The 26,043-nt window shown below is 41.3% G+C and overlaps 2 protein-coding genes across 5 annotated transcripts in view; both read right to left on the reverse strand.

Moving 5' to 3' along the window:
- LOC105354482 (tumor necrosis factor receptor superfamily member 14) lies at positions 1-25,382 on the reverse strand. Of its 4 annotated transcripts, XR_013657290.1 has the most exons (9): positions 25,208-25,382; positions 4,491-4,607; positions 2,921-3,008; positions 2,631-2,756; positions 2,165-2,408; positions 1,889-2,086; positions 1,791-1,803; positions 1,257-1,696; positions 1-648 (listed from the first exon to the last, which is right to left on the reverse strand). XR_013657290.1 is itself a non-coding variant. In XM_023957077.2 (8 exons), exons 2-8 carry the CDS (start codon positions 4,527-4,529, stop codon positions 1,658-1,660), a joined length of 747 nt encoding a protein of 248 aa, XP_023812845.1. In that variant the 5' UTR covers positions 4,530-4,607; positions 25,208-25,382; the 3' UTR covers positions 1,125-1,657. The 4 variants fall into 4 exon arrangements, 3 of the variants coding, with proteins under 3 accessions (XP_023812845.1, XP_023812847.1, XP_078806157.1); XM_023957077.2 differs by lacking the exon at positions 1-648 and having other exon boundaries at positions 1,125-1,696; XM_023957079.2 differs by lacking the exons at positions 1-648; positions 25,208-25,382 and adding an exon at positions 4,706-6,208 and having other exon boundaries at positions 1,125-1,696.
- LOC101161312 (tumor necrosis factor receptor superfamily member 14-like) overlaps positions 1-26,043 on the reverse strand; it is a 42,094-nt gene that overhangs the window by 3,838 nt on the left and 12,213 nt on the right. The gene's annotated exons all lie outside the window — the stretch shown is intronic.

Genomic DNA, 26,043 nt, shown 5'->3' on the forward strand with positions numbered 1-26,043 from the left:
TCAGTGGATCAAGTCTGGTTTTATTGGTGGCCAGGGTTGATAACATAAAAGTAGGTCATTCAATCGAGCAGTACAGGAACATCATATTAATCATAAAAAGCCAGACTGGAATTTGCAAAAATGCATGTTGACAAGCCACAAAGCTTCTGGGAAAATGTCCTTTGGACAGATGAGACAAAACTGGAGCTTTTTGGTAAGGCACATCAGCTCTATGTTGGTAGACTCAAAAATGAAGCATCCAACCAAAAGAACACTGTCCCTCCTGTGAAACATGGAGGAAGCTCAGTTCTGTTTTGGGGCTGCTTTGCTGCATCTGCCACAGGGTGTCTTGAAGTTGTACAAGGTCAAATGAAATCTCCAGATTATCAAGGCATTCTGGATAAAAATGTGCTGCCTAGTGTCAGAAAGCTTGGTCTCAGTCACAGGTCATGGGTCTTCCAACAGGACAACGATCCAAAACACACAGCCAGAAACCCCCAAGAATGGCTAAGAGAAAAGCGTTGGACTATTCTGAAGTGGATTCTATGAGCCCAGATCTGAATCCCATTGAACATCAGTGGAAGGAGCTGAAACATGCCATTTGGAGAAGACACCCGTCAAACCTGAGACAACTGGAGCAGTTTGCTCATGAGGAGGGGGCCAAAATACCTGTGGACAGGTGCAGAAGGCTCATTGACAAACACAGAAACCGTTTCATTGCAGTGATTGCCTCAAAAGGTTGTGCAACAAAATATTAAGTTATGGGTACCATCATTTTTGTCCAGCCCTATTTCATTAGATTTTTTTTTTTTAAATAATTTTGTTAATCAACAACTCAAAAGTAATGGCTGATTTTGATGATTTAATTTTCAATAAATTTTAATTTATTGTTACTTTGGCCAAGTGGCCAGGATAGGCTCCGGCAGCCCCGTGACCCCGAAAGGGAAAAAACGGAATAGAAAATGAGTGAATGAATGAATGTTACTTTTGAATGTTTCAAGTCATTTCAGTGTGCATTGTGGACTTTCTTTCTTTAACTGAGGGGGTACCAACTATTTTGTCCACCACTCTAACAAGCCTAAGTTAAGGTGGAATCTAAACCAAAAACATTATTGGCTTCTACAGATGATGCTGTCCATTACAAATGTGATCAAGGAAGAAGTTTAATTTTACATGTTTGAAGTGTAAATATCAGAAAATAATGTAAAAATATCATTTGTGTTCCTTTGGCTCTTAGTACTTTTTTAAAACACACGTGTTAAATTGTCCTCACTTACATTGATGCAGAGTAAAAGTAGATTATTTTCATGGTTGTGACTTTATCTCCTGATTTTTGGATGAAGACAGAAACTCCTCCCATCACGCTGCAGTAAAGGTCAAAGGTCACCTGTTGTCTAAAGTTCAGTTTCAGTTTGAAGATGATAAATCCTCATCAATCATGTCTGTTGAGTCACAAACTGCAGGAGCTTCATGAAGCTGCTCAGATTCCAGAATGATGAAGAAAATCAGAACCAGAGATCCAACTGGGTTCTACTGAACATGAACTCCACAGAGAACAGGGACTGCACACGTCTTTATGGGGTTCTAGTTTCTGCTGTGAAGAGGAAAATCTTCATGAGTTGATCTGTTTTGATGAAGGAGCTGCTCTTTCATCTGCAGCCATCAGCAGTTCAGACAGTCAACAGTCTCTGTTCATTGGATCCATTTCTGTGTTGGTCTGCAGGAAGATAAAAAATTCTATTTAGATTCTCTGAACAAATCCTGCTTTCCTTAACAAATGTGTGAAATGAAAGTTTTACAAACAAACATACCTCTGCTGCATCACTGTAATTATAAAAGGACAAAAAACTTGTAAATAACTGAAACATCATTTAACATAAAACATTTGAGTCTTTTCCGTCATTCTCACCTGTTTTTCAAACAGTTTGTTTTTTCTATCATATATTTTCTGAAATGCCATAAAACAGCTGCTGTAATAACTAATAAAACAACAACAGGAACTAAAACACCGATCACTACTGCTGACACATCCTGACGTTGTTCTCCACATTGAGCATCAGTTGAAGACGTTCCTGCTTCCATCAGCTGCAGGTTTTCTGCTTCACATCTGGATCAACAGAGGAACATTTTTACAGGAGAAGCTTCAGATCAACACATTCCTGTTTGTTCTGGAAGAAGCTCTTACTGTCTGTGTGGCTGACAGGACTCTCCTGTTCCATCTGAAAATGTTCCTGAGCTGCAGTCAGAGCACTCAGTGTCTGTGGAGGCCGTTCCTCTCTGTCTGATGTACTGTCCTCCTTTACAGCTGCTGTGTCTCTGTGCTGCTGAACAGCTCTTTGAGGAGGAGTCCACGCAGAAGAACCCGTCCAAAGGTTCACACACCGAGTCTGAAGTCAGTGTGCATCCAAGCTTCACTGTCAGTCCAGAAACTGTCAGCAAAGAAACACATGACTTTGAAATGTTCATTAAACATTTTAGTAAACTTACAGGATACTGTCTGCTGTTAACGCCTTTATTCTGAAGACATGTTTAATGTGATGCCACTTAAATGCTGAGAGGAAAACAAGGAAGCTTTACTTAGAAAATACAGCAGGTAAAATCTTGAAAGACAATAATAAATCAATAACTTAAATAAATCAATATATTTGTACCTGAATCGCAGAGAGAACATGCTGAACAGTACTGTAGGCCGTTAGATTTCTCATTATAAGTTCCTTCAGCACACGGCATACAGGAAGTACTTCTGAACTCTGTGCAGTGTCTCTGAACTCGACTTCCTGTAAAGACATCAAGAGATCTTTGTCAAATAATATCTGGAAGAGAATTTCAGTAGATCTGCTGCAGATTCTTCCATATTGATGACATTACTGCTAACATGATTTTTGTGTCTTCTTTTTAGTAACATTGATGAAGTTTGAACCAAAGCAAAGTCTGATCTCACCAGGAGGACACATTGGACAACATTCACCGCCGATCTCATACTCTGTCTGATGACAAGAGAGAACTCTGGAGACTCTCATCAGCATCATCTGTGGAGAGTCAGAAAAGGTTCTTCATTAGCAGCGTCGGGTCCCTCGCCTCAGTCCGGAGCTCACCCATTCTGGCAGGGGAAACATATCTTGGCACAGCACTGGTTTCATCCATCATTCATTCATCCGGATGATAATTATTCTCTGTGATCATCTTCCTCAGTGTTTCAGGATATTTCCCAGCTGCTTCTGAGTCAGCTGATGCCGTTTCTCCATGCAGGGGCACAAACTTCTGTTATAGCCATTTAGAAACTGGTAGAGCAGCTCTAGGAGGCCGGCGTGCTCTTCATCTCTGCCCCACTTCCTCAGAAATTCTTCAGGTGCAAAAGTCTCATACAAGCGTCTTGAGTTGTCTGAGCTATTTGATGAACTGGAAGAGTCCTGGACTGAAAAAAGAATTGCAAATCACTTTGTAAAAGAACAGTTAAAAGTAAAAGTGTTCCATGGTTAGGAATTCTTATCCCTCATGAAGCGGAGAGACAATGCAGAAAATGGGGCCTCTAAATGTGTGAAGGATTATACAAACTATCACATGTTAAGGAATAAAGTTACAGAATTATACTTTTAAAAAAAGAATATTTAGGACAAAAAAATCAGTGTTTCCATGAATGACAGTAAAAGATTGTGTAAAGTGTTACAAGAACTGATGTGCAAAAAGAAAGACTTTGAATTTGAATATGGAAATTGACATTATTATTGTCAGTTGGTTCTTAATACATCTAAAACAAAATGCTTTGTTTTCGGTACAAAATATTTGTTGAATGCACCACGTTACCTGAATTTGACTATTGACAATAGTTGGGTGAAAAAGTGACTAAAAACAAGCTTCTGGCCATCAAATTGGATGATCAGCTGTCTTTGACAGAGCAGATTAATCATATTATAGTATCCAAGATCTTGGCTCAGAGGTCTGCTTAGTATTGTCCACCTTTTGTATGCATTAACTTTTCCATTTGAGCTGTTTCTATGTTTCCATTTTTCTATCTATTACTTCTTCTCCCCCATGGCTGGGTGTTTGCATTCGGCTCCCGGAGTCGTAGCCCTGCTTGTCCTCTGGCCTCTCGTGTTCTGGGTCCTCCTAGCTGCCTGGACCTGGTGTGCCCAGTCACCTTCAGGGTTCTCTTTTATTTAGCTTCTATTGTGTTATAATAAATTCTCCTTTATTTGTGCATAAGGGGTTTATCTTCTTGTTTTATTCCATATTCGAGGCGTCTTACTTCCAGGTAGGAAAAGGAGCTGTGAAAATAACTTATATTTCATAAAACATTGTTCTTTAGTGTGCCAAAGGTAATATATTATCATATATCTGGATACAGATTAAGGTTAAGAATAGCATGATTCTTAAGGCCCCTAAGTGGTTGTAGATGAGTGTCTTTGGAAAAGCTCCACCCTTTTGATAAAATGATATAATGATCAACCTCAAACAATATGAATCAAGATCGGATCTCAGAGAGATTTGTTTACAGCAACAGAGGATTTTACCAGGAGAAACAAAGATGTCCAGGTTTCTGACTTTAACATCCTTTCCTACAGCAGAAGGAGGTTTCTGGGCTGAAGACACCATGCTGGTCCATCAAATCCACCAACAGGAGTTCACACCTGAAAGAAAGAAGAAGGATCATCTGGATTAGACAGATTTATCTCCTGTCTTCACATGTTGGAGCAGCTTTGATGTTTCAGTTCAAAGGTCTTCTCACCAGTGGAGAAATCCACATCTCTGTTTCTTCCATGTCTGTTAAGAAAGTGAACTTTTCTCAGATGAATGAAGGATAAAGATGTAGTTCATCTCAGTCCTACTTGGAAGGTTTTGTGCACAAACAGCTGAATTGTTACAATGGAGCAGTGGTTCTGTCATGTCTCGTCAAGCTTCCTGTTGTCTCCTGTGGGGTTTCCTGTTTTATTTTGAAAGTTTAACCTACCTCTCGTTCCAGACTTTCCCTTTCCTCCCTGAGTCTGCCTCATCATCCCTGATCATTCCCACCTGTGCTTCCCCTCCTCATGTATTTATAGCCTGTGTTTCCTTTTGTCCTGTGCCTGTTTGTCACGTGCTATCACCTGTCAAAGCTAGCTCTCTCTTGTGTCCAAGAATTAAAAACCTTTTCAAGCTCTGCATCTGAGTCCAGTCCTGTGTCTGCCTGTCATTACAAACAGGCCAGAATGGACTCAGCAGAGAGCAGTAGATTAACATCAATCCTGCAATGCCTGGAAGCCCGCCTTGCCCAACAGGAGGACTTCCAGAAGGCCCTGGCGTCCCATATGGGTCAGGTCTCTACCCAAGTTCAAGACCTCCGTTCAAGTTCACTCTGGACCAACCCTCCTCCAGGACCTTTTACGTCCATCCCAACTCCTCCTACTCCCATGCCTGCCAGGAGCCTGGAAATCAAGCTCGCTCCTCCCGATCGTTACTCAGGAGAACCTGGACTATGTAAGGCCTTCCTCACTGACTGTTCGATTCATTTTGAACATTCCCTCCATGCCTTTATTTCTGACAGAGCCAGGATCGCCTTCATGATTTCTCATTTAACGGGGAGGGCTCGTGCATGGGCCATGGCTGAATGGGCTCGTGCCTCCACGCTCTGCTCGTCCCTCGTAGCCTTCCAGGAGTCGCTTCAAAACGCTTTCGACCCGGTGTCTACCAGCCGGGACAAAGCCCGTGAGCTCACCTTCATACGCCAAGGTGGGGACTCTGTCTGTGATTACGCCATCCGATTCCGCACCTTAGCGGCTGAGAGCGGGTGGAACTCGGTGGCGCTGTATGATTTCTTCATGAAGGGGCTGGATCCGCGCATTCAGGAGCAGCTCATTCCGGTGGACTTACCTCAGGATATTGACTCCCTAATCGCTCTCGTACGGTGGCCGAGAGGTGCAAGACACGCTTACATTTAAGATGCAGCAACAGCATATCCCAGTACAAATGAACAAATCACGAAACACAACAGCAAATCATGAAACACAACAGCAAATCATGAAACACAACAGCAAATACTGAAACACAACAGCAAATACTGAAACACAACAGCAAATACTGAAACACAACTGCAAATCACGCAACACAACTGCAAATCACGCAACACAACTGCAAATCACGCAACACAACAGCAAATCACGCAACACAACAGCAAATACTTAAACACAACAGCAAATACTGAAACAACTGCAAATCACGAAACACAACAGCAAATACTGAAACAAAACTGCAAATCACGAAACACAACAGCAAATACTGAAACACAACAGCAAATCACGAAACACAACAGCAAATACTGAAACACAACAGCAAATCACGAAACACAACAGCAAATCACAAAACACAACAGCAAATCACGAAACACAACAGCAAATCATGAAACACAACAGCAAATCATGAAACACAACAGCAAATCATGAAACACAACAGCAAATACTGAAACACAACAGCAAATACTGAAACACAACTGCAAATCACGCAACACAACTGCAAATCACGCAACACAACAGCAAATCACGAAACACAACAGCAAATACTGAAACACAACTGCAAATCATGAAACACAACAGCAAATCACGCAACACAACAGCAAATACTGAAACACAACAGCAAATCATGAAACACATCAGCAAATACGGAAACACAATAGCAAATCACGAAACACAACAGCAAATCATGAGACACAACAGCAAATACTGAAACACAACAGCAAATCATGAAACCCATGGTGGCCGGGAGGTGCAAGACACATTTATATTTAGGACACAACCAACAATAAATCCCAAACTAATAAATCACAAAGCACTAATAACAATCTCGGAACAAATTAACAAATACTGAAACACAACAGCAAACCACGGAACAAATGACGGAGTCCTGAAACACAAAAGCAATTTCGGGTGAAAACTAACAAATACTGAACTACAAAAACAAAAACAATCTTGAATTTCTTCAATTGTATTACTACAATAAAAATTACAACAACATTTAACAAGGTAAAGTTTTTGCTTTTCCGGTATTAAGGGTATTCCCTCTCTGTTAAAACCACTCTAGCAAGAATGCTTCAGGACTGTTTCATGTATTTAAAATATCCACGTAAACAAAACAGTAATTAATAACATTTAAAAAAACATACACAATTAGTTTTATATAATGTCCATTTCTGTTAGAAGCCATGTCTCCGCTTTCATTGTTGTGTTTCTAGTTTTGGTCATTTGTAACTTATTATTTTTTTGTAATTCGGTATTTGTTTCAGGACTGTAATTTTCATGATTTGCTGTTGTGTTGCGTGATTTGCTGTTGTGTTTCAGTATTTGCTGTTGTGTTTCCGTATTTGCTGTTGTGTTGCGTGATTTGCTGTTGTGTTTCATAATTTGGTATTGTGTTTCATGATTTACTGTTGTGTTTCAGTATTTTCTGTTTTGTTTCATGATTTTCTGTTGTGTTTACGTATTTGCTGTTGTGTTGCGTGATTTGCTGTTGTGTTGCGTGATTTGCTGTTGTGTTGCGTGATTTGCTGTTGTGTTGCGTGATTTGCTGTTGTGTTTCAGTATTTTCTGTTGTGTTTACGTATTTGCTGTTGTGTTGCGTGATTTGCTGTTGTGTTGCGTGATTTGCTGTTGTGTTGCGTGATTTGCTGTTTTGTTTCGTGATTTGCTGTTGTGTTGCGTGATTTGCTGTTGTGTTTCGTTATTTGCTGTTGTGTTTCGTGATTTGCTGTTGTGTTTCCGTATTTGCTGTTGTGTTGCGTGATTTGCTGTTGTGTTTCGTGATTTGCTGTTGTGTTTCGTGATTTGCTGTTGTGTTGCGTGATTTGCTGTTGTGTTGCGTGATTTGCTGTTGTGTTTCGTGATTTGCTTTTGTGTTTCATGATTTGCTGTTGTGTTTCAGTATTTTCTGTTGTTTCATGATTTACTGTTGTGTTTCAGTATTTGCTGTTGTGTTGCGTGATTTGCTGTTGTGTTTCCATATTTGCTGTTGTGTTTCGTGATTTGCTGTTGCGTTTCGTGATTTGCTGTTGTGTTTCATGATTTTCTGTTGTGTTTCAGTATTTTCTGTTGTGTTTCATGATTTGCTGTTGTGTTTCCGTATTTGCTGTTGTGTTTCGTGATTTGCTGTTGTGTTGCGTGATTTGCTGTTGTGTTGCGTGATTTGCTGTTGTGTTGCGTGATTTGCTGTTGTGTTGCGTGATTTGCTGTTGTGTTGCGTGATTTGCTGTTGTGTTGCGTGATTTGCTGTTGTGTTGCGTGATTTGCTGTTGTGTTTCGTGATTTGCTGTTGTGTTGCGTGATTTGCTGTTGTGTTGCGTGATTTGCTGTTGTGTTTCGTGATTTGCTTTTGTGTTTCATGATTTGCTGTTGTGTTTCAGTATTTTCTGTTGTTTCGTGATTTGCTGTTGTGTTTCCGTATTTGCTGTCGTGTATCGTGATTTGCTGTTGTGTTTCCGTATTTGCTGTTGTGTTTCGTGATTTGCTGGTGTTTCCGTATTTGCTGTTGTGTTTCATGATTTGCTGTTTTGTTTCGTGATTTGCTGTTGTGTTTCATGATTTGCTGTTGTGTTTCGTGATTTGCTGTTGTGTTTCGTGATTTGCTGTTGTGTTTCGTGATTTGCTGTTGTGTTTCGTGATTTGCTGTTGTGTTTCCGTATTTGCTGTTGTGTTTTGTGATTTGCTGTTGTGTTTTGTGAATTGCTGTTGTGTTTTGTGAATTGCTGTTGTGTTTCGTGATTTGCTGTTGTGTTGCGTGATTTGCTGTTGTGTTGCGTGATTTGCTGTTGTGTTTCGTGATTTGCTTTTGTGTTTCATGATTTGCTGTTGTGTTTCAGTATTTTCTGTTGTTTCATGATTTACTGTTGTGTTTCAGTATTTGCTGTTGTGTTGCGTGATTTGCTGTTGTGTTTCCATATTTGCTGTTGTGTTTCGTGATTTGCTGTTGTGTTTCGTGATTTGCTGTTGTGTTTCATGATTTTCTGTTGTGTTTCAGTATTTTCTGTTGTGTTTCAGTATTTTCTGTTGTGTTTCCGTATTTGCTGTTGTGTTTCGTGATTTGCTGTTGTGTTTCGTGATTTGCTGTTGTGTTGCGTGATTTGCTGTTGTGTTGCGTGATTTGCTGTTGTGTTGCGTGATTTGCTGTTGTGTTGCGTGATTTGCTGTTGTGTTTCGTGATTTGCTGTTGTGTTTCGTGATTTGCTGTTGTGTTTCCGTATTTGCTGTTGTGTTTCGTGATTTGCGGTTGTGTTTCCGTATTTGCTGTTGTGTTTCGTGATTTGCTGTTGTGTTTCCGTATTTGCTGTTGTGTATCGTGATTTGCTGTTGTGTTTCCGTATTTGCTGTTGTGTTTCGTGATTTGCTGGTGTTTCCGTATTTGCTGTTGTGTTTCATGATTTGCTGTTTTGTTTCGTGATTTGCTGTTGTGTTTCATGATTTGCTGTTGTGTTTCGTGATTTGCTGTTGTGTTTCGTGATTTGCTGTTGTGTTTCCGTATTTGCTGTTGTGTTTTGTGATTTGCTGTTGTGTTTTGTGAATTGCTGTTGTGTTTCGTGATTTGCTGTTGTGTTGCGTGATTTGCTGTTGTGTTGCGTGATTTGCTGTTGTGTTTCGTGATTTGCTTTTGTGTTTCATGATTTGCTGTTGTGTTTCAGTATTTTCTGTTGTTTCATGATTTACTGTTGTGTTTCAGTATTTGCTGTTGTGTTGCGTGATTTGCTGTTGTGTTTCCATATTTGCTGTTGTGTTTCGTGATTTGCTGTTGTGTTTCGTGATTTGCTGTTGTGTTTCATGATTTTCTGTTGTGTTTCAGTATTTTCTGTTGTGTTTCATGATTTGCTGTTGTGTTTCCGTATTTGCTGTTGTGTTTCCGTATTTGCTGTTGTGTTTCATGATTTGCTGTTGTGTTTCGTGATTTGCTGTTGTGTTTCGTGATTTGCTGTTGTGTTTCGTGATTTGGTGTTGTGTTTCCATATTTGGTGTTGTGTTTCGTGATTTGCTGTTGTGTTTCGTGATTTGCTGTTGTGTTTCATGATTTGCTGTTGTGTTTCCGTATTTGCTGTTGTGTTTCATGATTTGCTGTTGTGTTTCCGTATTTGCTGTTGTGTTTCATGATTTGCTGTTGTGTTTTTCATTATTTGCTGTTGTGTTTCGTGATTTGTTTTTTTTTTTACTGGGATTTACTGGGATTTGACTCTCGTAGCCCTCATTGACTCTGGGGCTGATGTCAGCCTTATGGACTGGAAGCTGGCCATCGGCTTAGCTCTTAAGCCACAGCCTCTAGACAGACCCATCCAGGCCCGGGGCCTTCATGGGAGGGGTCTCTTTGATATCACGCATGTTTCTGAACCTCTCAAACTGTCCATAGGCAACCATACAGAGGTCATGTCCTTCCACCTGTTTAGGGGCTCCTCTGGGAAGCTGGTTCTGGGATTTCCTTGGCTGCGTGAGCACAGTCCCGGGTGGACTGGGCGACAGGAAATATACTGGAGTGGGGGCCAGGATGTGACAGACACAAAATTTCCCATCCCGCAGGTAAACGAACCGTCATGAACAATAACCCTGTCCCTGTTCGTCCTGCTTCAGGTCCAGAGGCCCCTGACCTGAGCACTATACCCTCCTGTTACCATCATCTGGCCGAGGTTTTTAATAAGAACTGGGCTCTGAGCCTCCCGCCACATCGGCCCTATGACTGCACCATCGACCTGGTTCCGGGGTCCACCATTCCTAAAGGACACCTGTACTCGATCGCAGCTTCAGAACACCAGGCACTTAACAAATACATTGATGAATCCCTGGCAGCGGGTCTCATTCGTCCCTCCTCATCTGCAGCTGGCGCCGGGTTCTTCTTTGTCGGGAAAAAGGATGGAACTCTCCGACCCTGCATAGGTTACAGTGCACTCAACAACAAAACCATCAAGAACAGATATCCATTGCCGCTCATGTCCTCTGTTTTTGACCAGCTCCAGCAGGCCCGGGTGTTCACCAAGCTCGATGTCCGTAACGCTTATCATTTGGTCAGGATCAGAGAGGGGGACGAGTGGAAAACAGGGTTCAATACACCAAGAGGCCACTATGGACTCACTAACACCCCCGCCGTTTTTCAGACCATGATCAATGATGTCCTCAGGGACTTCTTGGATCATTTCGTTTATTTGGACGACATCCTGATTTACTCCCCGGACCTGGACTCTCATGTCTCCCATTTCTCTGCAGTCCTCCAGCGACTTCTGGATAACCACCTCTACGTCAAGGCCGAAAAGAGTGAGTTCCACGTCACCACCGTCGCCTTCCTAGGTTTTATTGTGTCCGCAGGGAAGGTAGAGATGGATCCAGCCAAGGTCAGCGCCGTGAAGAACTGGCCGACACCTGACAGCTCAAGAGGCTGCAGCAATTCTTAGGCTTTGCAAACTTTTACAGACGCTTTATCCGGGGATGGGAAGGTTCATCCCTGTGCGTTCCTGTCCTGGCGTCTCTCTCAGGCGGAGCGCAACTACGACATCGGCAATCGGGAGCTTACCGTCCCGGTCAGAAGGTCTGGCTCTCAACCAAGGACCTCAACCTGCACGTTCCTAGCAGAAAGTTGGCTCCAAGATTCGTGGGTCCATTTCCCGTCACCAAGGTCGTCAACCCTGCAGCGGTCCGCCTTCGGCTGCCCCGGTCCCTCCGGGTCCATCCCACGTTCCATGTCAGCAAGGTGAAGTCGGTGGTGGACAGTTCCCTCATGCCTCCCTCGGAGCCACCCCCTCCGCCCAGAATGGTGGGTGGGGGTCCGGTGTACACGGTGCAGAAGATTCTGGCTGTCCGGAAGCGGGGCCGGGGTCGCCAATTCCTAGTGGACTGGAAGGGTTACGGTCCGGAGGAGCGGCAATGGATTCCGGAACGCTTTATTGTGGACAGGTCACTCCTGACGGATTTCTTTGGGTCTGGGGCTCCTGGACCGTCAGGAGTCGGTCCTTAAGGGGGGGGTTCTATCATGTCTCATCAAGCTTCCTGTTGTCTCCTGTGGGGTTTCCTGTTTTATTTTGAAAGTTTAACCTACCTCTCGTTCCAGACTTTCCCTTTCCTGCCTTGTCTGTTCCCCACACCTGAGTCTGCCTCATCATCCCTGATCATTCCCACCTGTGCTTCCCCTCCTCATGTATTTATAGCCTGTGTTTCCTTTTGTCCTGTGCCTGTTTGTCACGTGCTATCACCTGTCAAAGCTAGCTCTCTCTTGTGTCCAAGAATTAAAAACCTTTCAAGCTCTGCATCTGAGTCCAGTCCTGTGTCTGCCTGTCAGGTTGAAAGATATGAAGGTGAACTTTACCTCCATTCTTCATTTGTCTGATACAACAAACAAACTGTTCTGATCAAGTCAGATCTGTGAAATGTGAACTCAAGTTCTCTGGTTTCTGTGTGCAGAGAAAACTGATTCCAGTTGAACCTGTTCCTCTGTGGGAACATTGCTCTGCTCTGATTGGCTGAACTGACAGAAAACAGATGTTATGGTTCACTGCCAGGTTTGATCCACAACATGATGCTCCTTCACACTGACTTCAGTCCAGAGTTAAAAACAAAGAAACAGTCATGTGACTCTATAGTCAAAGTCTCTGAAATGCAAAATATGTCAGCCTGTTTGTTAGGTTTAAAAAAAAACATCTTTCTGGAGGAAAGAAACATTTTTCCTTGGTAAAAATCTCAAGTCACACCGACAACTACAAATGTAAAAAAAAAAAGTAACCTGGTCTGTATTAATGACAGTTATTCTTGTGTTTTGATAAAGAATCAAATGAAGAAAAAAAAAGCATTTTGATATTGTATTACATTACAAAAAGAAACAAGTTGCTGAAGATTTATCATTATGGCTCTCAGGTGTAAAGGTTACATACCTTTTTCCTCCAAAAGAAAATCTTCACACACAAATATCTCAACAAGTACACAAGACAACTGCAGCTCACGTACACATACTTGCAGTGCTCAGCATAAATGTGTACACCTCACTACAATTGTCAGAAAACCTGTAGTGTCCTTTCAGAATCAACATTTTGTGTGAAATACTAAACTACAAAATACACCTACAAAGTTGGGCCATTGATTGAAAACAAGATATGTTCATTTGCACAAAAAAGGGACTTTCCTAACAAATGAATTCCATGTTGTAAAAATGAGTACACCTCATGGTCAAACACATTTTCACTGAGGGCCACCTCAGCATAGTGGTTGTCCTCAAAGGGGCCAACTATAACATATACATGTAACTAAATGTAATGAAAAATAAATGTAACTGCTCCTTGATGTTAAATAACTCATTATTTATGTATTAAAACGTTTTAAAGTGACAAAAACAGTTGCATAGAAAACACATATTTGCTTGTTACCCTAGCATAAATCCTTTTAAATTTTGTCCGCTAATTAAAACCCACATAACTCCATTAATTAAGGATCAACCTGTCCAAGCGAATAAAGAAAAATAACATAAAACTGAGCTAAAAAGAACATGTATTACAGTGTAACATTTTACACAAAAAAGCTGCACACAGCCTTGCATCCAACTGATGGTCTGATGACAACAATTTGTTTGCATACAAACATAAGACCAGCAAACATTGAATAAATACAACAGCAGCTACACATAATTATTATGTAATCAACTACAAAAAAAAAAAAATTGTAAAAAATTAAAAACTTGTATGCTTTCGCTGGCCACATAAAATGACATGGCGGGCCACATTTGGCCCCCGGGCCTTGAGTTTGACACATGTATCTTAGGAGAAAAGCCAAACTTGAGACAACAACATTCTAATGAACAGGCATTCAACCACAGGTGGGTCTAATGATTCATTTAAGAGATATCCAGCTCACAGGTGACTAGAAAAGGGCATTTCTTTACAAAGAAAAGCCCCTCCCACTTCATGCTGTCAGCAATGGCTCCCCATAGAAAAGAAACGTCACAAAATCTTTGAAAGGAAATCATTACTTTACACAAAATAGCTGAGGGCTACAAGAAGATCAGCAAAGCTTTCAGTCAAAATACTAAATACCATGGAGACCTGCCACCTGCTCCCCAGGAGAAAGGAGACGGATAAACCAGCGATCCTCATCAGGTTTGTGAATCAAAACCACAAGCTAGCTCTGATGAATCAAAGGAGGAATCTGAAGGGATCTGCTGTTTATCTGAACGACCATTTGACCAGAAGGAATGCTGAAATCTCAAAACATGCACGGCTTCTCAGGAAGCAGAAGCAGATTGAGAACACTTGGGTTAAAGGCTGCAGGATTTACGTCAAACCACTCGGTCCACCGGACCGGGCCAAGGTTCTGGTTGTGAACACCATGAAGGGCTTTGAGAAGTGTTTGATCACGGATGTATGAACCAACATGCAGAAATAAATCCAAGAGTCAAATGTAATTTCAAGAAATATGACGCCTAGATTCATCGCTTTCTACAAAAGTCTGTGACCCTGATTTTCAGAAGAGTTCTGACCTGCAGACAACTTGACCTCAACTTTCACCGCCGCTGATATCAGCTGAAGAAGGACCTGAATCTAATGTCTGCAGTCATAACAGTGAAGAGAACTATAAACTCTGTTTAAAACCAGAAGAACGGCTGTTAATCAGCAGTAAAAGAAATACCAACCTTGGACATTCGACATAATATGGACCCTTTTTATTTTTATTTTTACTTCACAGCATTACCTTTATTAAAAAAAAAATAATTAAAAAAATAAAATAAAATAAATGATTAATCAATTATTGAAAATGGGTACATTGATTGATTTTTACTGATATTACTTCACTTGCTCCAAAAATTGATTCATTATTTTTCCTAATGTCACATCATTTTGCACATATTTTCACTTTTGATGCTTGATCAAATTTTGAAAAGAAATTTTGTGTTATGTCTATTTTACTTATATAGTATTATTTCTATTAATCACATACATGATTTTTTTAATAAATATAATCTGCATATATTTTAGATAAATGATCTGCATTTGCCAAGTTGATTTTTAAGTAATTTTTTTACATATTAATTTGAGTAATTAATCTTTGTCATGTGATTTATTGATGCTTTCAGGATTCTTAATTCTGCTTAATTCTCAAAGCTAGGAACAGGATAATGATAAATCATGTCATAAAATGGTTACGGTAGAACAGGGGTGTTCTACCGAGGGATTTTATAAGTTTGCTTCCTTCCACTCCCTTTCAGGCAATATTTATTAATATGTCTAATTATCCCGTCATTGTATGAATGTATGACTGATGATTGTATTGTTTTTGTATATTGTTCCTATTTGATTGCTTGAAATAAACCATTTCAAATCAAATCAAAGCAAAAGTGATCCAAGAATTGAACAAAGATGGAAGTGCAGCCATCTTACAGAGACGTCCATGAAAGCTAACATCTGGACAGGAGCATCCTCTGATGAGAAGGGTTGAAGAAAATCGTCATTTAAGTTCCTTGCAGTTATCTAAAGCAGTAGAACGCCAAACTAAAGTGACGGTTTCCTGTGACATCATACGCGCACACTGCAGAGGAACTGCATGCATGGTTATCGTCCACCAAGGAAGCCTCTCCTAAAGCCCATGCACAAAAAAGCACGCCTAGAATCTGCTAATGCTGATGAAGATGAAGACTACTGGGACTCAATACTCTGGAGTGATGAGAGAAAGATCACCGTTTGTGGAGCTAAGGGTTTAAAAACTGTACGGCGTCACAAAGGTGAGGATTTCAAAGAGAAATGCATGGAGCCTACAGTGAAACACTGTGGTCCTTAAAAATCTCAGTGCTCATACAAAATACAAGATGTAGTTTTTGCTGCAGAGTGTATTTATTTTTGCTTCAACCAATTGAAGTTAAACTGAAGATGATGTGATCAGAGTTAGATCATTAATCTTAATTTCATGTTATAGAGTTAAAGAAGTGTTCAATAAAACTCAACCTTCTGGAAAGTTTGGAAATGTTTCTTTTGTTCATTGATCTACTAAATAAGTTAGTACTTTCTGAAGGGGGTGTTCTCATTTATGCTGAGCACTGTTTGTATCCAAACAAACATGTTAAGCATTTCCTTTTGTCAAGAAGAACCAACAGCAGCTGATCAGTTTTCTTTTGGGGATTTCAGTGGAGCTGGAGTCCAGCTGCAGAGGAAGCTGGGAGCATGTATGAGCAGGAGCGGGGGGCCCTACCCGGGTATCTTCATCTGGAGAGGTTCTGTTCTCAACAGAGAATGACTGATGTGATGCCGATCAGCGATGTGGACAGACTTTCTCTGATATGACTCTTTTTAATACAGTTGTTAACCACAAACAGACTTTTTCCAGATGCATTGCTTCATGAAATAAATGTGAGTGACAGGTATGTTGAATAAATGCAACACTTGATGAAATGAATTAAGAAGCCCATAAAGTAAAATCCCCCAACTGTGTCTCTGTTTATGTTATTAAAAAACCTTCATGTTAAGTAATAAATATACTGCATTGCCATGAAACCATTTTAATTATTTTCATATCCATTAATCCAATGCCCCCATCAGCATTCAGTTTTTTCACCGGCATAGAAACATTTCTAAACAACAGCTTTAAAAATGCCAACATCAACTTTGTTAATAAAGCTATAAAACTTTGAATAGTAAACATGGAGCTACCAAAGGCCAACTCTTACATAAAGCAAGTTTAATATGAACATTTTAAACTGCAGCTTTGATTAAATGAACATGAACTTGTTTGGAGTTGTACCAGTGTTTGATGCAATTCCTCATAGATGTTATTTTCCAGATCATCAGCCTGAGGCTGAAGGCAGGAACCACGGCTCCTCTACCATTCCCAACACATCCTTTACAACCAATCAGGCTTATGCAGCGGGTCGAGAAATAAAAGGCTTTTTTAAGATTAAAGTTAAATAATAATTAAAACCGCAAGCGGTGTTGTATGGCCCGCAGACGCAACCCGCCTTCCACGCCCAACTCTACGCACCAACGCCGCCTTCACCGCCTTCACCGCCTTCACCGCCTTCACCACCCACAAATTAAGGGCTGGTCAAAACTGCATTTGCTAATTATGCTAACTATGCTCGCTATGCTAATGTGGCTAAAAGTGCTAGCATAGCGAGCAGCATCATCAACTGACTCAGAAAAACACATTCCTCCATTGGTCAGAGCCATATGTCATAAGTTAGTTAAAAAAAAACATTTTTTTTCAAAATGGCGGCTTTTCTGTTGATTTTATCTGCATAGCAACCATTTTATGTTTTGGTCCCCTCGGGAGGACGAACAGATTGAAGTTAGTTTCGGACAAATCGGTAAAAGTAAACTTTTTGTCGTCTTTAGCAACAGTTGTTTTATGCTAACCACACCCACATTCCTTATATGTCCATATCCAGTGTTTTTAATTGTGTTCAGTTCCTGCTATGGATGCATGCATTCAATTTTCACTGAATTCAAATGAAAAGCATGGGAGTTACAACAGTGCGCCATTTTGCTAGCTCGCCACGCGGACACCATTCAAAATCTACAACTTCTAATTCCAACATTTTTTCCACAGTAGCTTGCCATTGATGCCCAAAAAGTTTCGAGACGATCGTTGAAAATTCCAACAACAAGTTTACGTTTGAATCCGCCAATAAAGGTAATATTTATAGAGGTCCAAGATGGCCGCCTTTTCCCGAGGTCAAAGGTCGACGAAACTCCAGAGGTGATTGTATACTTACGCTAGGGACATGCGAGTCAAATTTCGTCAAAATCGCTCTAAAAAAAGTTCATTTTTCCAAATTGTGTAAAAACGCGAAAACGCAAAATGGCAGATTTTGGCACAAAATGGCCACCAAACCGTGGGTCGTGTCGCCATCACGTAATGATTTCAAAACTTTCTTTGGATATCGCGAACAAGGGTAGATTGGTTTCGTTTGGCCATTCTCAAAAAAAAAGTTCTGAATTTTTTCGTTTTTGCCGAGTCGGCACATTTTTTTGCGACGGTTTTTTGCTTACCACGCCCACATTCCTTTATCGATCTTGTCGTGCGTGACATCGTTTTGTTCAGCGCGGGCCAGGGAATTGCATATTTCCTCTTCACGACATTCCGATGAAAAATGTGCGAGCTAGCTAAGATGGCAGCGGTTGCGAGCTCGCCACGCGCACGCCGTTCAAAATCTAAAACTTCTAATTCCAACATTTTGTCCAGAGTAGCTGGCCGTTGATGCCAGAAAAGTTACGAGACGATTGATGAAAATTCCAACGACGAGTTTTCGTTTATATCTGGTGCTAAAGGTGCTTTTTTGAGAAAATTACAGATGGCTGCCTTTTCCCAAGGTCAAAGGTCAACGACACTTCTGTGGTGTTTGTAGACTGGAGCTGGCAGCAAGTGTGTGCAATTGCGTGAAAATCGCTCAAACAAAAGTGTCGTTTCCCCATGTCGTGGGAAAACACGAAAATCGCCAATTCTCAGAGTCCGCCACAAAATGGCTGCCAAGCCGTAGGTCGTGTGGCCGCCCCGTAATGATTTCAAAACTTCTTTGGGATATCCCCGACACGTGTGTTTTGGTTTCGCGACTGTATTTTGAAGTACATTTTGTTGGGCCCCATGCGCGATTTTCGGCCCATTCCTTTTTTTGACGGGATCGCTGGCCGTGATGTCATCGTCTTCGGGGGGGTGACGTTGACTCTGTGGAAAATTCATTTGCAATTTATCCCAGGTGTGTGCACGTTTTGGTGACTTTTCGAGCATGCGGCGGGGGTCACATTCTCGCTGAAAGGCGAGTCCCAACTGCGAAAACAATATGGTCCTTGCAGTCAGTGACTGCTGCTGCGGGCCATAATTAATGACTATATGGAACATAAATCTGTATTCCCATGTAAAGCTACCATCTGTTCTTCTGGCTCTGCACAAACTTTGCTCCTAGAAACTTGACCTGCAGAAAAAACACATTTTTACTTAATGTAGTATTTTGTACTTTATATATATATATATATATATATATATATATATATATATATATATATATATATATATATATATATATATATATATACATAATATATTATATATGTTATGTATAGGGTTCAGTGATATTGTTTCACATATTAATCTATTTCTGGTTTCAGTCTTAAATATATTTTAGCAACGATTGTTGCTAAAATAGGAGTTTCTTCTGTTATGTTATCACCAAAAACAGGAACAGCTTATCATCCAGATTTCTTTCGCACATGCGTAACTTTCAGTTAGCCTTAGCTACAGTTAACTTCTAGCAGTGGCAGAGCGTGCATCACACTCCTTCAGTAGAGCTACGTCTGAATCCCTCAGCCCCTCATGAACCATTTTATGATGCAGAAACCAGCTTTGCATTGCAGACGTAAAATTCCTGTAGCCACAATAAATGCCTCTAAATAAACTGAATCAACAAAACAGTAAACAAATTTCATAATGCAACTATAGCCAACAAAAAACATTGAAAAAAACACAACTTTTTAATATTATTCATGATATTTATCATTTCACTCATCAAAAATTGGGATTATTTGAAGACAAATCCATCCTCCTCTCTTTCCTCTAAACAGTCCATCACCCTGTCATGTAGATTATGGTCTTCAGTTCCATCCAGAAGTCCTTTTCTATTCCATCATCAGTGCTGAGAGCTCAGTCTGTCCAGTTGTGTTTGTGTAGGTTTGAATTCACTTTGGAGCAGAAAATGTCCGCTGGACAGACGCAGTGGACACGAGGACGGTCAGTCCAAACACACAAATCTGTACGGCTGCTTCTTTTAACACTTTTGCTATCTTAGATGACCCCCCCCTTACATTGACGTGTTCTTCCTACCATGACAAAGGTGGATAAAGGTGGAAAGATTTCATGTAATCCATGGACACCAGTGAAAATCACAAATCATTGAAGAAAAAAGGTTCAGAGCACTGTCTAGTGGGTCTAGATGACCCAACTCCCAATGTCAAATTGCCTAAGATAGCACAAGGGTTACACAAACTTTTGCTTTATAATCTGGGCAAAAAGGTGAACTTTCCTTCTGAAAAGATGCTTTGGATCACTAAATATGATGTTTGGAACACACCACTTTAGTCTGCCATCTCTCCTCTGCCTAAATCAGGGGTCTCAAACTGAATTTACCTGGGGCCCACTGAAGGCAGGGTCTAGCTGAGGGACTAGAGGGACGCAACTTCAGCGAACACACACGACAACTTGTGAGTGTCTGACAGCCAGGAAATTTGTAAGGAACATATACTATACTATTAACTATACTCTATTATTAACTGTTTTCTGTACAAAATGTACTTATAAAACTCTCATTCAAATTAAATAAAATACCTAAATAAAAAATCAATAAGTAAATAAATCAGTCATACATTTCTGTTTATTCAGTCTTCTATATCTGCTGTTTTCTCATTTAAACATCCTTATTAACACAGTTCAACACTGTTGAATTAAAACTATTAAGCACTAAAGAAGACTCCAATTCTACAGTTCTGTAAATCCATCAATGGTTCTTCTGAACTCGGCTTCTCTTGTCTTCTTCTTACTGATGGACACTTGGCAGCACTTCCTCCCAAACATCTGAGACCCTCAGTGTGGCTGAAGATGATTGACAGTAAATCTGGACTTTACTTGGACTTATTGAAATTTAAGGTGGAGAAGTCAGAGAGGATGTGCTCCCAATTTTGAGTCTGTGTTGAATGTTTTTATTAAAAGTTTACTCTTTAAACCACAAATCGGTAAAGGAGAAACAAAATTCATTAACCATCTTTGAATTTTCTTACTTGTGACTTTTTGCACATTTAAACCCTGGTCACAAGTTATTGTAGAGCAGCCGGTCAAACACTCCTATATTTTCAGAGTTGAATTCAAACTAAGGTGAATGAAAAAACGGGCGCTGTTCATTGGAGATCAGAACAATCGATACAGATACCTGAGATCAGAGAAAAGCTCCAGAAATGACTACAAAACAATGCATTATGGGAAACATGTCCTGATGGGTTTTGTAGTTGAGTTATCAAAAATAATTTAAAATACCAATTGAATAAAAAAAGGCTACATACATTATAAAACATTCAAATAAATATAAAATATATAATAACAGATTATACTAAGAGGGACAGGCATATTAAAACTAAATTGAGTGTTAAGGACAACTCCATCTTCCTGTTCTCCTTCAGTCTCACTGCAGCTTGGACATCATCTCAGCGCCCCCCCTCCCGGCCTGCAGCCGTCTGGTCTCCCCAACGATCCAGATGTGGCGCTGGTTCATTGTTGCATTTTCCCCACGTACTTTTAGTGTATCTAAGACTGAATATTGTTTTTTCTCGCATGTATTTAATGTCAAAGCCCCGTTAGCTGTCACGCATGTAGGTGTGTGACATTTATTCTCTTCAGCTGGCCCATCTCCTGTGGGAGCAGTGTGCTGTAGTCACAGCCGCACACGGAAACTGTTTGGTTGGGGTTAATACGCCGCCATACGCCAAACCGTAACCATAACCTTAACCCTCCTCCAGGTCTGTGCGGCCCAGAAAAAAGTTCAGCACGGACTGCATGTATTTAGAAAATGACATTCTAAAAAGGAAAGTAAGAAAGTCCTTAATGTGGTCTGGGGAGGGGGCTGTCAGGTTTCCCTAAATCAGGGTTTTTCAACCAGTGTGCTGTGGCACACTAGTGTGGCGTGGGAGATGGTCAGGTGTGCCGTGGGAAATCACCCTCATTCACTGATCTAAAAACATTTTCCATCTCCAGGATATCAGCTCTGTGTTCATCCAAACAGGCCCTGATAAAACACTGAGTAGTTAGGAATATGAAAGATAAAATACTTTTTTCTTTGTGTTTATTTGATTCTATTAAAGACATTTTGATAAGAATGACGGTACCACGATTTAGCTGCAGCTAAAGCTGTTTGGGGAAAAGTCCCACCCCTTTAACTGTCTCCACCAATCATTCTTGGAGGCTTAATCACATGTCATCAGTCTGACCAATCAGAAGTGGTTAAAGTCTTTCCTTCCTTGTTCTGATTCTGTTCATAAAGTCTCTCAGTTCCAACAAAAATACCAGCTAAAGCTCGTCTTTTCTGTAGCTTTCCACAGAATCCGGTGTCAGACCGTGGAACAAGTGAACAAAACCATGAAACTCAGAGACGCTAGTCTGTTTGCGTTCATTGGCTGATTGGACTACATCTCCCATGATGCATTGGGTTACAGTGACAGCGTCTCAGCGCAACAATGAGTCTTCATTGCTAAAAGTCTTGAAACAACAAACACACATCAAACAGTTTTTCTATCTTCTAACTTAACTTTTATTACATCTTTTAGAAAAAACAGCTACAACTTCTAGCTTTTTCTGCCACAATTATTACAAAAATGAATGTGAGATTGCAGAGCTGCTGTAGATCAATACAGACTATAAAGTTTCTCCCTTTTTGGGTGCTAGTGTGCCACGGGATTTTTGTTAAGGTTAAAGTGTGCCGTGGCTCAAAAAAGGTTGAAAAACACTGGCCTGAATGTTCTCCTGCTTTCAAGCCCGGTCACTGTCACGCCCCCAAGAGTCATATACCCCACTGATTGGTTGGTTTGCAGCTCCGTGCCCAACACTAAAAACAATGTTACTTATAAAAAACTGGGTGGGGACGCACAACATTAAACTTTCAGTCAGACAACTCTTGCAGTAAGAAATATTTGACATTTTCCAGATTCTTTAAGTTGGCATTCACATATTTTCGTTTGGCATAAGGCTCAGTTCAATTCCATGAGAAATTTCCAACAAACCCCCCCTTTACGGAGCCCACAGGTGGAAGCCGGGGAGGAGAGTGGGGCGAAGAATGAGCGCTGAAGGTAAGAAAGAGAATGAACGATTGCGCACCTGGGCTTAAATAGGACGCTGAGCAGGTGAGTTAATTGACTGAACCGCCCTAGGGTATTTACCTGTAAAACACTGCAGCGAGTATCTGCCCGAAATACGATAAATCGTCATTTCATATTAAGGCGGGGGCCGCAAATAGCCCTTGGGCTGCGAGTTTGAGACCCCTGCTCTAAATGGTTTATCTTAACACCTTTGTCCTGCGCCACATAGAGCAACAACTTGTATTTTGGAGAAGACCAACGTTTGCTTCAGCCTATAGGAGCGCTCCATCTGGCATTTTGCCTGCAGGGTGTAACTCCTACAAAATGGTGAACACGGTCCTACACAATGCAGTAAGCAGTGAGTGAATAAGGAATTTGGACACAGCCTGAATCAGTGATTGACCTCCGTGTTAAAGCAGGAACTTGAAGGAGGGTGAGGGGACATCACTGTGAGTAATCAGGAGATGTCCCCTTAGTGCCCTACTCGCCAATTTTAACTGCACCCCCCTTAGTACACACACCCCTCCCCCTTCAATATATACATTCAAACATAAACACACACACATGCACACAAACACCCTCTCAAACACCCATACACGCACACACATTTTACAAGGAAGGTGGGACCTGGGTCCATCTGTCCCCTACCCCTTCCCTGGTGGGGGGTGTGGGCCCCTTGGCGATGGCGGCCGTGTCCCTTGGGTGCCGGCTCCCTGGGCCCGGCGGTGCTCTCTCCGCACGGTGGGGGGGTTCATATTACACCTGAGCCGGGGGTGTTCGTGTCCCTGGGGGGTGGGTCCTGGTCCTTGCCCCTGGGCGCTGGGCCCCGCCAAACTTCCAACATGGCCGAGCCTGGTCGGGCCATATTTATAACATCCCTTGTGGGCCGCCCTTTTTTCCCCGGGGTTCCCCCCTCCTGGGCGGGGGCGGCGGGCCCCTGCCTTGCTCCTACCTGGACCAACCGTGGGCCGGGTGGGTGGCTGCCTGGAGTGCGGAGCGGGTCTCCCTTGGGGGGTCCTGGCTCGTACCTGGGGTCGGGGCGGGGGGATGCCCGGAACTCCTGGGTGGTGGTGGGGTGCTCGTCTGGGGCTGTGGGCGTCCCTCTCCGGTGGGGCCCTGCGTTGGGCTCTTCCGGCGCGGCGGGGGGCTGCTTTCCTGGCTGGGCTGGGGCGGCGCTCTCTTTCCCTCTGCGCCTCCCTGCTCTCTGGCTCTGGGGGCCTCGCGGCGGTCCGGCTGGCCCTGGCCTGGGTGGCGGTCTTGGTCGCCCGGGGGGCGGTTGTTCCCTGCCTGTTCCCGTGTGGCGTTGGGGGAATTCCGGCTGCCGCTGCTGCTGCGGCGGGGGTATGGGTGTGGGGGTGGCTGGGCGCTCCTCCTCCTTCTTTTCACATTCCACCATCCATTTTAGAAGAACATAAACACTCACCTGAGCACAGGTGTTAGCTCACCTTTGCACTAATAGTTTGCATGATTGAATGAATGAAAGATTTCTCACTAGTTGGTTTAAAGGCATAGGTATGCGTTCGTGAACACTATCTGTTTTGTGTGCATGTTGACATGTGGACATTTTTGCGGCTAGCAGGTGTGTTGATAATATTTGAGTGTGTGTGAACAGGCCCCGCCCTTTTTGTACTACATTTGAACCGTACCATAATGATTAACAACCAGTAAACCTGTCTGCTCTATGCTGCTTCATGGTCTTACCCCCCTTCCCCTCCTATTATCACCCTCCTACCCCCCCCTCTCTCTAACGTCCCTCTCTCTTCTTCCCCTCTTTCCTTTTCCGTCCGGTCCAACACCAAAGATTTTCAAACATGATTGAAATTAATAAATTTTGGCCTCAATTACAAAAGGGGTTTATTCAGACATACCTTTGGTTTGTCTGAAGATGAATAACCCCTCTTGTTAAAATAAAATATGTCCAACACAAGAGGCCCTCAGCTCTCATCTGTTTGCCTAGCTGTTGGACAGGACAAGTTAAAAAAAAAAAAAAAAAAAAAAAAAAGCAGGAACTTGAATCTGCTTCAAGTTTCTCAGCAGTTCCTGTTTTTAATGTTTAGACTCACTTTCTGTTTAACATTCAAGAAAGAAAAGAAGTTAAAGCAAAAAGTTACACATTCTGTTTCTACCATCAGTAAATATTTCAATTTACAGAAACTATTTTAAACCAGAATTAGGAGCATTAAAATATCTTAAAAACCCCAAAAAACAGTTGAGATTAATTGGTGGTAAAAATGAAGTGAGTGGTTCAAACTATAAACCGACAGCAGAGAAGAATCTCCAGTCTGACCTTCACAGATGTAACTAGTTTGTAGTTTTAATATGAAGTGAAATAAATAAAAAGTTTGAACAGCAGCTTCTAAGTTCACAGAATCAAGTTGAACAGAGTTTCAGGTCTTTTTCCTGTAACCTGCTAAACAAAAGCTGGAAAGAACATTTACTTACTTATTCTTTTACAGGATGATTACCAAAGACTTTCTCACTCCAAACATGGCTTTGGTCTCATTCGGAGGTTTTCATCCAAGGAAAAAAAGAACACGCAGTTTATGGATCAGCAAAAACGAAAGAAGAAAACCAGGAAGGGAGGGGTTGACGGACAGTCTGGAAAAAAACAGTATTTAAACAAACAAGAGGTAACATGACCCGTGGTGCGTTTAAGGACCGTGGTTATTCTTCAAATGAGTGTCTGGTTCTAGTAGCAAAGTTAGGATCCAGTAGATGGAGCTCATTCCCCAGGATAAGTGGCTCTTGTTGTTGATAGACTTTCTGTAGAAGGTACTGTAGTCCAGGTGAAAGACCTTCTGAGCTCCATTTGGATTCAGAACCTTTTTTCTTTGAAACACTTCTAGCATATGGCAACATAACAACAAATAGAGCTACACATGAACATAAAACAATTGGAACAAACAAATTAGTTACATCACTGAACAGAAGAAGGCAAAATAAAATAAAATAATAAACCACACATAAATGGTAAGGGTGAGAAAGAACAAAGGAGAGAAATGTTTCTGTTTTTTATTTTTCATGAATCTGAATGAATCAAAACATAAACAAATCTTAGGAAATATATTAAACGTCGTTTGGTTTCTGAAAATTTACTTATATTAATATAAAATTTGTCAAGTAAAACAACAAAAAACTTAATCAAAACAGATAGTTATGTGAAATTACACCCAAAATGATTTTTTTTCTAATTTTACCAACAGTTAATTTAAAAGAACACTAGAAATGAAATTTACACTATTAATGTAAATGCAATCAAAATACAAACAGCAATCGTC

The sequence above is a fragment of the Oryzias latipes genome, chromosome 7 (genome assembly GCF_053564925.1).
Source record: "Oryzias latipes strain Hd-rR chromosome 7, Olatipes_Hd-rR_3.1".
Classification (NCBI taxonomy): Eukaryota; Metazoa; Chordata; class Actinopteri; order Beloniformes; family Adrianichthyidae; genus Oryzias; species Oryzias latipes.

Bases quoted from the DNA above. Each gene is read 5' to 3' on its own strand.
- LOC105354482 (XM_023957077.2), bottom strand. From the start codon at position 4,529: ATGTTAAAGTCAGAAACCTGGACATCTTTGTTTCTCCTG. The intron at 3,009-4,490 runs GTAAAATCCTCT...GACTCTCCACAG, and splicing joins GGACATCTTTGTTTCTCCTG to ATGATGCTGATGAGAGTCTC. The intron at 2,409-2,630 runs GTACAAATATAT...CTTTGCTGACAG, and splicing joins ATGTTCTCTCTGCGATTCAG to TTTCTGGACTGACAGTGAAG.